The 12862-nt window shown below is 37.1% G+C and overlaps 1 protein-coding gene across 1 annotated transcript; it reads left to right on the top strand.

Annotated features, from left to right (window-relative positions):
- The first annotated feature begins 8284 nt into the window (after positions 1-8284).
- Positions 8285-12495, top strand: LOC144451062 (uncharacterized). The gene is made up of 4 exons (XM_078141822.1): positions 8285-8381; positions 10680-10977; positions 11124-11414; positions 12322-12495. Coding segments are annotated over exons 1-4 (657 nt in total). The 5' UTR covers positions 8285-8314; the 3' UTR covers positions 12323-12495.
- Positions 12496-12862: the final 367 nt, after the last annotated feature.

Below are 12862 nucleotides of genomic sequence, written 5' to 3'. Positions count from 1 at the left end.
TTGCTGATTTCATTCCACCACTCAATTATCGATTGCGATACGTTCATTCGGGAAAGTTATATCCTAAATTGGTACACCATAACAGACTCAAAAAGGATTCAGTTCGATCTACTTCCTTAGAAGGTAGTACCCCTGATGTAACTTTCGGTGCTACGACAACGGATACAGACACACATACACCAAGTTTGGGAGGCCCCGTTCCTCCTCGCCATGCAACTACGTGAACGTTATCATCGACAGAAACTGATGGCAAGGAAAGTCAAAATAGCGACTTGTCTTCAATTCGGCACTCGAGTGATGATCGACAAAGTTATCGAAATACTCCATCCTTGCAAATACCTATTGATTATGATAGTGATAGTTTAGCAGGAGAAATTGAATACGCAGGGGATGATACATATTATCACATTGACAAGATTTTGCGCGAACGGCACAGAAATGGTGTTTTGGAATACTTGGTAAAATGGGAGGGGTATCCTAGTTCAGAACATACATGGATACCAGAGTCTTATTTTGAACGATGAAGCGATCTTATCTTTACGCGATAATCCGGTTGTAATTACAGGCAAACAAAGCTCTACCTAATAGCTCACGCAGTGGCAGCAAAACTGCCGCGTAGCAGCTCAATGACTAGTACGCATGCAATATCGTATTTCGGAATTATGAGAATAAATTCTACTTTTCGGCATTGTAGGCCATAGGTCAGAAGTAGACTGGCGATGACGAATCTGGGCAAACATGATGTAACTGAAATTCACATCATTGATTGGTTAGAGAAAAGTATATAATAACTTTTATGATGGCATGATCTTAGGGTGTGATTTGCTATATTTAGTCGTTGTGTAAATTCCATTGTATTGGAAGTATACTTAAGATGAGAATTAAAACATCCAAAAGCACTCGGGTATGTAGGTGATATTCTGGCAAGCCGAAATCTCTTGTCAGTCGTGACTAATTCCCGACTTGGACCTGAATGATCCCTTACGATAGTATGAGAGTGTGAGTGCTAGAGTGCAACGTTAGAACTATCCATACTTATATACCGTTCGACTCTATGACTCGCAACAAGACCACATAAAACAAGAACAGGAATGAGGTCACATACGTTTCTTTACAAAAGCACTTATAGGCGCCTATTAGATTCTCTCATAGCCTTCATTGGTTCCACTAAATTTACAGTTTTTTTTACATTATTTTGAGAAGTTTGACACAAAAGCGAATCCGAACCTCTAGTATGGTGCTCCTTCATTCGAACTGGCGAAGTGAGCTTCAATTTGAGAGCACCATACTAAGGGTTTTGACGAGCTGTTGTGTCAAAGTACATGTATAAAACAAACAATTTAGTGAAGCCAGTATAGGCTGTGCGGTCGCATAGTTGATGATCCATAGAGACTAATAAGCCTAAATATAGACAAGTAAACAATAGTTCTGAGATAAGTATACAACAGATACCGGTGGAAAGATAAAGAACAAGGTGGATCCGCGTTGTTTATCTTTCCACCTGTGTCTATTGTACTTATGCCCAACAAGTTCACAGGATGGCAGGATTAGTCCATCTCACCCTTGCTAGACTAGATTAAGATAAAGTACACACTATCTCACCAGGCTAGGTGATGATAGTACTGAGATAAAGTCTACACATTCGGATGGGGACACATACAGCGTTCATTGCGAAACATATAAGCCATGCAACATTCACAAGCCCTGATAGGGTGGAACAACGAGACGTGTCTTATAGTGTAGCTCATATGAAGACCTGTGTAAAATTCGTTTTTTCAAATGTTTACCGTTTCTTTTGAATGGTAACAGTTGTGCCCCCCTTCCTTAAACCCTGTGCAGTCACTACTCCATTCACAACTATTATTCTCCTTATATAAGTTCTCCTCGTAACTTTGGCAAACTTTTTTGGTCCGGGCTTTTCATTCTTGAGACCATGGATGCTTCCCTTATACTTCCATGTTCAGGCTTATGGTTTCTGACTTTGCTGGACTGGTTTTACTCATAGACCATCTACATGGGTGGAGGGTCTATGTTTTACTTGAACTACAAAAGTCAACCCAATTCACACCTTCTAAATCCCCATTTGTCTTACAATTACTGTCTATCCAATAAATGATAAGACTTCAACAGCAACTCAGACAAGGAGTTGGTTATATCTCGCTACACAAACTTTAATATTAGCTCCGGTAGAGGACTGCTAATCATGTACATGTCAAACACCGAGTCAACATTTTGACAGCGAAAGGGTATAAAGAGTAGTAGCACAATGGTCTATTCACTACATAGTAAATATATCATTTGTTTTAGATCCTACTTTGAAGTCCTGTTGATATTGTTATCGTACTGAATATAAAATGTGTGCTTTATTACATACTTGTCTTGTTGTATTTGCCAAATGTTACAGAATTTGAAGTGTGCATTCTTTAGGTTAATTAAAAAATTTCATTAATTAGGCAGATAACTCATAGCATCAAGCTAGATCAACAAACTTATTGAGCTGCGCCCTTTATCTTATTGATTTGAAGTATGTATTCTTAAGATATAGCCTAATTACTAAAAACCATTAGTTATTCAAATGACTAATTAATGTTCATTGAATGTGAACCAAAATCTAATCAGTTCTTGCCATTATCATGTGGAAGATGTGTAGCAAATTTCATTAGAACTGATGTAGTAGTTCTTTTTTAGATATCGTTTCTACAGATACACAAACAGACAGACAGCCAGACATACAGACAAAACCATTGCATTAAATCGCCTTACGGGGTGTGTGTGTGGGGGGGGGGGGGGGGGGTAAAAATCAATGACGTTTGGTAATTAGCAAATATAGAATATATCTTCACAATGCAATTGGTGTAAAATTGGTGATACATACACTGGTGATAACAAAGCGCACGCGTTATATAGAGCTTGTTGTGGTAGTTTTAATTTTGCATTTGCATGCCATATCGTACTGTATGTAGACGTTTGTATTTGTGTTGGGGTTAAACTCACTACTATTGAGTTGCCTTGTCTGTACACAGTAACTTGAAGTTCACGTCACACATGCCCCGGATTACTCGATTTCTTGTGGGTGAATGATTTATATTCCTTACCTTCTTGTATCATTGGATCAAAACTTCTTCTGAGTCGACTTATATATATGTGCGACTGTAACAAAGTTAAATCCAAACGGCCATATTGTTTAGTGTAGTATGTTACTATGGTGATGACCTCACCATAATCTTCCCTTATACATTTGTATTTGGTTTGTAATTTGATCACCTGAACAAGTTCTGACTTGAATTCATTGTGGCATATCTTTGAAACTATGATAATCCGTTAACCTATCGCCCTTGTCATCGTGCTCTGGGGTATACGATTACACCACAGGGTAAAGGACAATTAATTGATTTTGTACTCGCGATTTTCCGGATTTCTAATATTATTTTCTTTATAGTTCAAAGTATAAAGTATAAAGTTTTAAATACTGTTTCCTCTCACCATGGATGTAATACATCCATGCTCTCACTGTTTTTGTCTATTTCCTACCCGATATCAATGTCTTATCTGAGTTTATCAGCTTTGCATTAATTAGTAGCTTGCTAGAACAAACCATAGACCCTACACCAACAGGATACGCAACTGCGGCAAACATCAAAGGATGTTTGAATGTTTATAGTACGATGTGTGTTTGTTGGTGTAGGGTCTATGAACAAACTCACTATTTGCCCAAATTAACGTGTACTACCATTAGTCGGATCAGTGGATGTTTACACTCACGGCATAATGCCGTTAATTTGGGCAAATAGTGAGTTTGTTCTAGCAAGCTACTAATTAATGCAAAGCTGATAAACTCAGATAAGACATTGGTATCAGGTAGGAAATAGAAAAAACAAAGTTAAAGTTTGCTCAGTTGATTGCTCTAGTGTGCGTGGGGCTTTAGCACTTTCTCGTTTGATTGGCTTGAGTAATCTGTGGACCTGTCATTCTCTCTTTGTTCACTGTTTAGTGACCACATTGCGGGTCAATAACGTCTGAGCAGTAGTCTCTTGAGAGGCTACTAGTGACACAGGGAAAAAAAGTTGACCACATTTTCCTTTCCAATGAATAAAGTTCAAAAGATTTGCAGATTTGAGAAAAATTATCCAATGGGACTGGTGCTAGTCTAATCATAGCTACATATTTTACAGCATCATTTGGGGCCTAAGGATGAAAAAAAGTCAAGATTTAGTTTCTTGCCAATTATAGGCTTAAATTTTGACGTTCATTCTTCTGGAAAATTCATTGTGGAACTAGAATTCATTCGGGTCTGAGAAATATATAGTTTAATGAAAAGTGTGATGTTGGACGTGAGCGGTAATTCGTTTGAAGTTCTCTATAGATCTGTTCCTGAAGAATATTACAAAATGAACTTGCTATGCTACGTATATACAGCACATCCACAAACATACCCCAGAGGAAGGAAGGAGAGACAAGAGACTCGAATGAAGATATATTCAAACACTTTTACGATATGATGGTGACGGGGATAAGTGAAAAAAAAAATTATTAAGAGGGAGAATTCTTACAATGACATCCAGTTGAAATATCAAACAAACTGTAATTTAAAATCCAACGATTGGCGGGGGGGGGGGGGGCAGTAGGACGCCCTCTTTGGAGAGTGGAAAGCTGCAAGGGCATCCAGCTACACACAACGAATGGTTGATAATGTCATATGCGAGTGCATCACAATATTTTTCACAGCCTTACAGTAGTTGCGTCTATGGTCAGATAAAGATTTGACAACAAGTTTGTGACGAGATAAAGTTGCTGTCTTTATGTGAGAAACAAGAGGCTAATCAAGGGAGCAAGGCTGTAAAATTTACTGCCTTATTTTTTGACATATCCTATACAGTGTGACACTTTAATATTCCTGCCTAGATTTGAGGGATTTGTGGACACCATGACAACAAGACCACGGTTAGATCATACACACTCAACACAGTCCATCACATGATAAGGTAGTGCAACAATATCCAATGGTAAATCAGAAGCACTGCGTCGTATTTTCATTAGACGTACGTACGTGCAGGTTCATATCGAACAACATAATACTTTGAGAGATATGGTGGTTGCGATCTCAGGTCAAACTCGATATCAGTGGCTGAAACTGGGGATTGTGTAAATGAGGGTTTGTATACATGTTGGCCCAATGAGGACAGCTGTGACATAGGTGACGTCATTCCTTATATGTTACCACGCTATCTCTGGTGGCAACGAATGAACAATGTTAGAGGCTCTAGTCCAAAGCTTTCAATATTACGTACGATCTTCCTTGCTGTATGTCTTACATAAAACGCTGGCGGTGGACTCGATATCTACCCCTTTGTCCAACCTTCGGGAAAAACACTGTGTTTAAAGACTCTCAAATATGTACCAGACAATGATCTATGTAATAGATAGTCAACGAGTTCAGGAGGGTTTTGTGCCAGTAAACGAGGGCCCGATTTTTTGACACATAACCCTATCGAACGAGTTGTCTATCCTACTTATACATGTACTACGGCGTGCTTGGCTCAAACGAATCTTATTCAAACTTTTGTGTAATTTGTTACGTGCAAATTGAATTCGCAGCGTAATATAGGTCACACCCCTAAGAAAAAGTGAGTTATGGCTCCATATAACCGATGGAAATCAAGGCCTCTGATTGGCCAAGAATTGTATACACTCCACTACTGTACTGATATCGATACAAATTTATAAACAAAAGACTGGTAATTTTTTATATTGATTTGCGATTAATTAAATCTCCTGTGACTGCGAAATCTCGTATGGTTGCGTATCATCAGTTTAATCGCGGAATGACAACTTGGCCACCCCGTGTGTCTCTGTCTGTCAGTCTGTACCTGTATGTATGTATGTATGTATGTATGTATGTATGTATGTATGTATGTATGTATGTATGTATGTATGTATGTATGTCTGTCTGTCTGTCTGTCTGTCTGTCTGTCTGTCTGTCTGTCTGTCTGTCTGCCTGCCTGCCTGTCTGTGTCTCTGTATCTGTTTGTGGACACGATATCTCAAAACTACTGCATCGATTCTAAATGAAACTTGCTACACATCTTCCATATGTTAAGACAAGCAAAAATTAGATATTGGCAAATTTCTAACATCTTCATTATGCAATGTTCAAATTTCATATCAGTGGTATAATGCATAGAATGACATAAATTGACCTGGGTTCGATCTGCCATGACATGGATATATTACATTAATGTAGTCTTCAATTTTGAGATTGAAACTAAGCAAATATTCTAATTTGCTGGCATAGCTTGCAATCTAGTTCTATACATATAAGGCTGTCTGAAAACTAGGTCTGAAATATGAAAGCAGAAAATCAATGTACAAGCTGAGGTAGCTTACAGCGGCCATAATGATGAGAATTGGGTATTTACATACATACATACATACATACATACATACATACATATACATACATACATACATACATACCTACATAGAGGCAGGCAGGCATTTATACAGACAGACATGACAGATGGACGGACGGACGGACGGAGTCTTTGTTTGTAGGTGATTATGAATAAAAAACCAAGGAAGGCTGTCGTCGAAAAATTCATATTTTGTAGAATTGTATTCTGTTTATATTTAGTCAATTAAAACAAGCTATCATGACTGTTTTTTTGCGCTATGACCATACATGTACACAAGCTGGAGCATATCGTCATTTATAGTTTACCTTGAAAGACTGTTATTATACATAACACAGACCATATTTTAAGCATTCTGTGCGATGAATTTTGTTGAGATGTCATTGACTGACTGGATACACCATTTCACATGGTCACAATTTAAAGTGTCCATTCTCTATATTTTGTACAAACTAGGGTTATTTGGACAGAGCATTTATTTTTTATCTTTGCAACACTTGACAGGTCTGAAGACAAAACAATGTATAAATCATTTGAAATATTATGCCAAGACCTGAGACACTGACATTTGACATTAAATTGAGTTTCATTCTTACACATTTAGACCTATTTCCTTGTAGTTTTTTGGTACAATTCACCTTCAAATAGTAACTGTTTTCTGTTGAAAGCTGGGGTTACTCTTATTACAGTTCATGACATTTGTCAGGAGTGGTCGGCCATATTTTTGGATCATTGCCAATATAATATTTATTCCTAAAATGTAAGAGTAAGTCAGCGTGATATTAACCCTCCAGTACTAACTATCGAGCTATCAGTACATCTCTAGTCCTGCACAACAATTTTGAGAAAAATGGTGGGTCAGTCTGCCTGTCTGTCTGTGTATGCATATGTACAAATTTAACTCTCAAATAATACCTGCTCTCTGTCAAAGGATCATTTCATTCTTTAGTGTTAATACGTGCCATGCATATTTCAAGGTCACTGAAACAAGATTATTTTGGGGACAACATTAAAAATGTAAGGGTACTTCAACGTGATATAAAGCCCCTGGTAGTAACAGCCAAGTTATCAGTCCCTGTTCAATCCTGCCCAAGAACATTATCAGGTAAGATCTTTTTTTCAATACGACACCGTCGGTTTAAGTTGATGATTTTCATGGGTGATTTAATTGAGTAAAATTTGAGTCTATTTTGCCATTACAAGTGAACTCTAGTTTCAGTGATTGTTTTTGAGTAGTACTCCTTTTACTTTAGTTTTACAATTTGTCGCACCGGCGATATTCGTTCATCGACATTCGTCTTGTTACGTTTGCTCGATTTACAGTTTGTGTTTGCTACACTTCACTTTTAATGAAGACACGAAGTTTGATTTTATTACTTTAAACTAGCGCTGACCTGTACGTTCTCCCTATTGTCGTTGACTCAATTACTCTTCATTTTCAAATCACTAGCTATTTATGGATACATCCTTATACAAGGAATGAAATTGTACCCAGACGATAGGATTCATGAGACGTCGTAAAGTAAAATTGTTTGTAAAAATTTATATACGAATAATGTGTCTACACAGGAAAAGTAATGGAAGAAATAACAAAGTATTTCTTTTTTCTTGCTGGAGGAAGTCACAACGATGTACATATACTAAGTACAAATTGCTACACAATTTTTATGAGTGCGTACATTCTCGGAACGCATGCGGTTTGTTTGTTTGTTTGTCGTCGACAACATGCTCAAACGGCACAATGCACACGCTTTAACCATTTTGAAATACTGTGAGAATATCATTATGGATGATTTTATATTTATTTTCTGTTGACTTTCTTCGTCGCTCATTGACATATTTGTTTTTCTCTGTTCGACACTGCCAGATACTTCCAACCAATAATAACTTCAATATCATAAACAATGAAGTGTGTTGCCTTGTTTGTCGTGGTTGCCATATCCCTACACATTGTCGAATCAGCTGTTGTCAGTAAGTCTGTTTCATGGTTCCATTTTAAATTAATATCTAGTGTTTTAGAAAACGAAGGGGAAAAGTGTTAATTAAATAGTAATATTAAAGCATATATTTATATGTATTATGGACGATACACTTTTCCTTTAAGTATACATACTCTCCACTTAATACGTCTTCAGCAATTATGCATTTATCACACGTAATTGGATGTGTGCCCTTGCATTTAGTACACACACACACACACACACACACACACACACACACACACACACACACTCTTATATATATATATATGAATAATAAATAACGCATTACATTAAAACAATCTCAATGCGCTGAACAAAAGTATAAAATTATTTTAAAATATACATATACACAAGTATAAACATGATATGAAACAGGATAAAAATACAAAGACACGGAATGACAATTAAAAGCCTGAAATGTAAGAACTTTAAAAACAATACAGAGTACTTTGAATTTAATGCACTTCTGAATTGGTAGCCAGTGTAATGAATGAAGAACTGGGGTAATATGCTCAACTTTTTTCCTTGTAACGACAAGTCTTGCTGCTGAATTCTGAATAATTTGGAGCTTACGAATTTGTTGAAGTGGGAGACCATATAATAAACTGTTGCAATAATCTAAACGTGATGTAATAAAAGCATGAACTTGTTTTTCAGTACAACTTTGATCAAGAAGAGTGCGAATTTTGCCAATTTTCCACAGAGCATGAGGCAGCCTTACAAATATTAATAACATGATCAGACATAGTAGCCGCCGAATCTATGGAAACACCAAGATTGCGAACAACTTTAGATATCAATATTCCCACCTTGTTAGCTAGTTATAACATTGTTTGCCTGTCCGTTTTGTAATTCGTGCAGTACCCCAATTTATGACTTTATCAGAAAAAAGTTTCACAAATAACATTTAGTGCTACTGTAGTAGACAAATGGGTTGTTAAATTAAATCTTAAGCCCACCCAACATTTTGTACCCTGAGTTTAATGAGTTTAATGTACTCCGACCGACGTATACCAAAATCAGGTGCCAAACCCTCGGGTGGCCTGATCATCGACCACAACTCATCGACTACTTGCAACGCCTTATCATTGTTTTTGAAATATTCGATTGTCGAAAGTACTCAAGCGGGTTATGATGCAATGCTCTCAGGTGAATGTATCGCGTGATAGTAATGTAACACAAATTTCAATAACCTTTTACATTATGCAGATTTTATTTCAAGGATACGACCTTTACATATACGAAGGCACCAGTATTCTATATTTACTTAGGAGGTCGCATGATGTCTACAAAGCTGTCTTAACCCCACCCCCTAATTATTCTGAAATAGCAAATTTCAATAACCTTTTACATTATGCAGATTTTATTTTAAGGATACGACCTTTACATATACGAAGGCACCAGTATTCTATATTTACTTAGGAGGTCGCATGATGTCTACAAAGCTGTCTTAACCCCACCCGCTAAATATTCTGAAATAGCAAATTTAAATAACCTTTTACATTATGCAGATTTTATTTCAAGGATACGACCTTTACATATACGAAGGCACCAATATTCTATTGACAGTGATAGTTTCACTACCTGGTTCTTTGGTACAAATCGATATCAGCGAATGATCATACAGCAGTAAAACACTCATGCCACTCTTTCTCATATCTTACGGATACCACAGCAGGAATTATTCAATCACACCGAATTGTATGGTTTGCCAGTTTACTTCCCATTTCGAGGTCTAAAGCTTTCTAAACACACTTCTTTCTCGAACTAGGCCAAGTCTTGATCTACTTTATTCTGGCACTTTATTGTATTAACCGTTACTTTTAAAACATGTTTAACATAAAACAAATTCTAGTCTTAGACAATGAAGTCATATTGACTTCAAAATATGACGTCAGTCTGCTTAACATAATTAATTTACACGTGAACATCAACGGAATTCCAAATCATCTCTATTTACATTAATCTACATGGTGATAAGGCAGTAATATTAGATACTAAGTTTGCGCTGTTGATCAAACTATATTAATGCATAGTTTTCTCCATCAATCAACCATTTGGAGCCATGGTTAAAACTATATTTTGAGTCTATGCCTTGCATATTAGAGATCTGAATTTATATTATATTTTAGGAAAGGTGACGAAATTGTACAAATAATATGGCAACATTATATATATTGTACTAAAATCATTCCACTAACCACACCGCATTCATTGATAACAATAATAATAATTATTATTTTCAAATATTTTAGTCTCTTATCATTATACCTCTTTGCTTTTTCAGAATACAGCTCAATTGGTTGTTTTAAAGATACTTCCAATCGTGCTATCCCGACATTGGAAGGTTCTGATGCAAGACTCGACGGCTCAAGCTACACGGCCCGTCAAAATGCTTTAGAGAAGTGTGCTGCCGTAGCAGCTGACAGGGGATTCGATTGCTTTGCTGTCCAAAATGGCGGATGGTGTGCATCTAGTCCCATCGCATGTAGAACCTATGACAAGTATGGGTCATCGAGTGCATGTGGAATTGATGGTGAAGGTGGTCCATATGCCAATAATGTTTACAGAATAAATTGCAAACGGTAAGAACGACAGTATTTGTAAAATGTATTCATTATATTGATTAGTAGATGTAACTTATATTTTACATCACCCTTCTTCAATTGTTGACATTTTCAAATGATATTAAACTACTTAATTGCTCATACTAATTATTGTCCACCCACAGTCAATACAAGTCCATCGGCTGCTACAAAGACACATCAAACAGAGCCATAGCGACATTGGAAGGTACAGACCCAAGATTAAATGGTGCATACTCGTCACGTGCTAACCCAATTGAGAAATGTGCACAAGTGGCCAATGACCTCGGCTATGACTATTTCGCTGTTCAAAATGGCGGCTGGTGCGCATCAAGTGCTGATGCTGAAAACACCTTTGACAAGTATGGTCACTACAACAGCTGTAAAACTGACGGTGAAGGTGGTGGATGGGGAAACGAGGTTTATAAATTAATATAGTAAGTAAAGTGCAATATACTACAGTTCATAAATTTCATATTTTGTAATAATCATTTTTTCTTCCCTATCCAGTCCTGTGTCTCTCTCTAGTTTGTCTTCCACTGGCGTTCTTCTTTTCTTTTCCAGCCTCTATCCATCTCACATTATCTCTCACAATCACTTTTCTTCTTCAGACTCCTCTTGTATCAATCTTCCTTTTTTGATCTTCCCGTTTCTCTCCTCTACTCTATTCTCCTAACATTCCCCCATTGTATTGTCGACTCGTCTCTTCCCCCTAATCACATCACATCACATCACATCCCATCCCATCCCATCCCATCGCATTCTCTTCTCCTCTCTTCTTTTCTTTTCTTTTCTTTTCTTTTCTTTTCTTTTCTTTTCTCTTCTCTTCTCTTCTCTTCTCTTCTCTTCTCTTCTCTTCTCTTCTCTTCTCTTCTCTTCTCTTCTCTTCTCTTCTCTTCTCTTCTCTTCTCTCCTCTCCTCTCCTCTCCTCTCCTCTCCTCTCCTCTCCCCTCCTCCCTCCTCCCATCCCGCCCCGTCTCTTCTCTTCTCTTCTCTTCTCTTCTCTTCTCTTCTCTTCTCTTCTCTTCTCTTCTCTTCTCGCCTCTTCTCGCCTCTTCTCGCCTCTTCTCGCCTCTTCTCCCATCCCGCCCCGTCTCGTCTCTTCTCTTCTCTTCTCTTCTCTTCTCTTCTCTTCTCGCCTCTTCTCGCCTCGCTCGTTTAGTATTGAAATATCTACCAACGTAAACATGTGTGACAGCACTTTTGTCGGACATTTCAGCATACTCTGTGAGATGGCCATTTTCTACAGTGGCAACAAGAAGTTGGTAGGTTGTCAATACTAGTTCCCATGTACTGTTTTGGACATAAAACTAATCTAAATATGTTCGTCTTCTTCCTTTTCAGATTTACAGCGGAAAATGGCTGTCTCATCATGTAATGATATGCAAGGTATATTTGACTGAGTTGTACTTTTTGGGGAAATGGTATCTATTTTAACGTTCTTTCTCGTCATATCTGTTCATTGGAAATTTGGACCGAATGGCTATTTCTTCAACTATCGTGAAAATAAATATGAATATATAGGTGTTGTTTTCTGTGTGTGAATTGTATTACAATTTCTGTAAACGTTACAATCTGTGCCTATACCCTATAAGCCACATTAACAGATCTTTCGATATAATTGTTTTTGTATTTTCAGTGACAAATTCCGTTCAATATTATATGAACTGCTAATGACTGATCTTGAAGCAAGATATTTGTAACCATGACAAGCTAAGCTCATACATATTCTATGAATGACTAGTGATTTCATCTGGTTAGTTAATGTTGGCTATTTAGTAATGCACATTCTAAAATTTTAAAAGTCTAGAATAAAATTCAGATAATGCGCTTGGGATGGTTTTGCTGATAACTCAATATAGTTTTCAAGTACAACAAAATTACG

This window comes from Glandiceps talaboti, chromosome 20 (genome assembly GCF_964340395.1).
Source record: "Glandiceps talaboti chromosome 20, keGlaTala1.1, whole genome shotgun sequence".
Classification (NCBI taxonomy): Eukaryota; Metazoa; Hemichordata; class Enteropneusta; family Spengelidae; genus Glandiceps; species Glandiceps talaboti.
Note: the sequence above shows the minus strand (reverse complement) of the source record. Positions and strands in the feature narration are given on the sequence as shown.

Bases quoted from the DNA above. Each gene is read 5' to 3' on its own strand.
- LOC144451062 (XM_078141822.1), top strand. From the start codon at position 8,315: ATGAAGTGTGTTGCCTTGTTTGTCGTGGTTGCCATATCCCTACACATT. The intron at 8,382-10,679 runs GTAAGTCTGTTT...TTGCTTTTTCAG, and splicing joins TGTCGAATCAGCTGTTGTCA to AATACAGCTCAATTGGTTGT. The intron at 10,978-11,123 runs GTAAGAACGACA...GTCCACCCACAG, and splicing joins TACAGAATAAATTGCAAACG to TCAATACAAGTCCATCGGCT.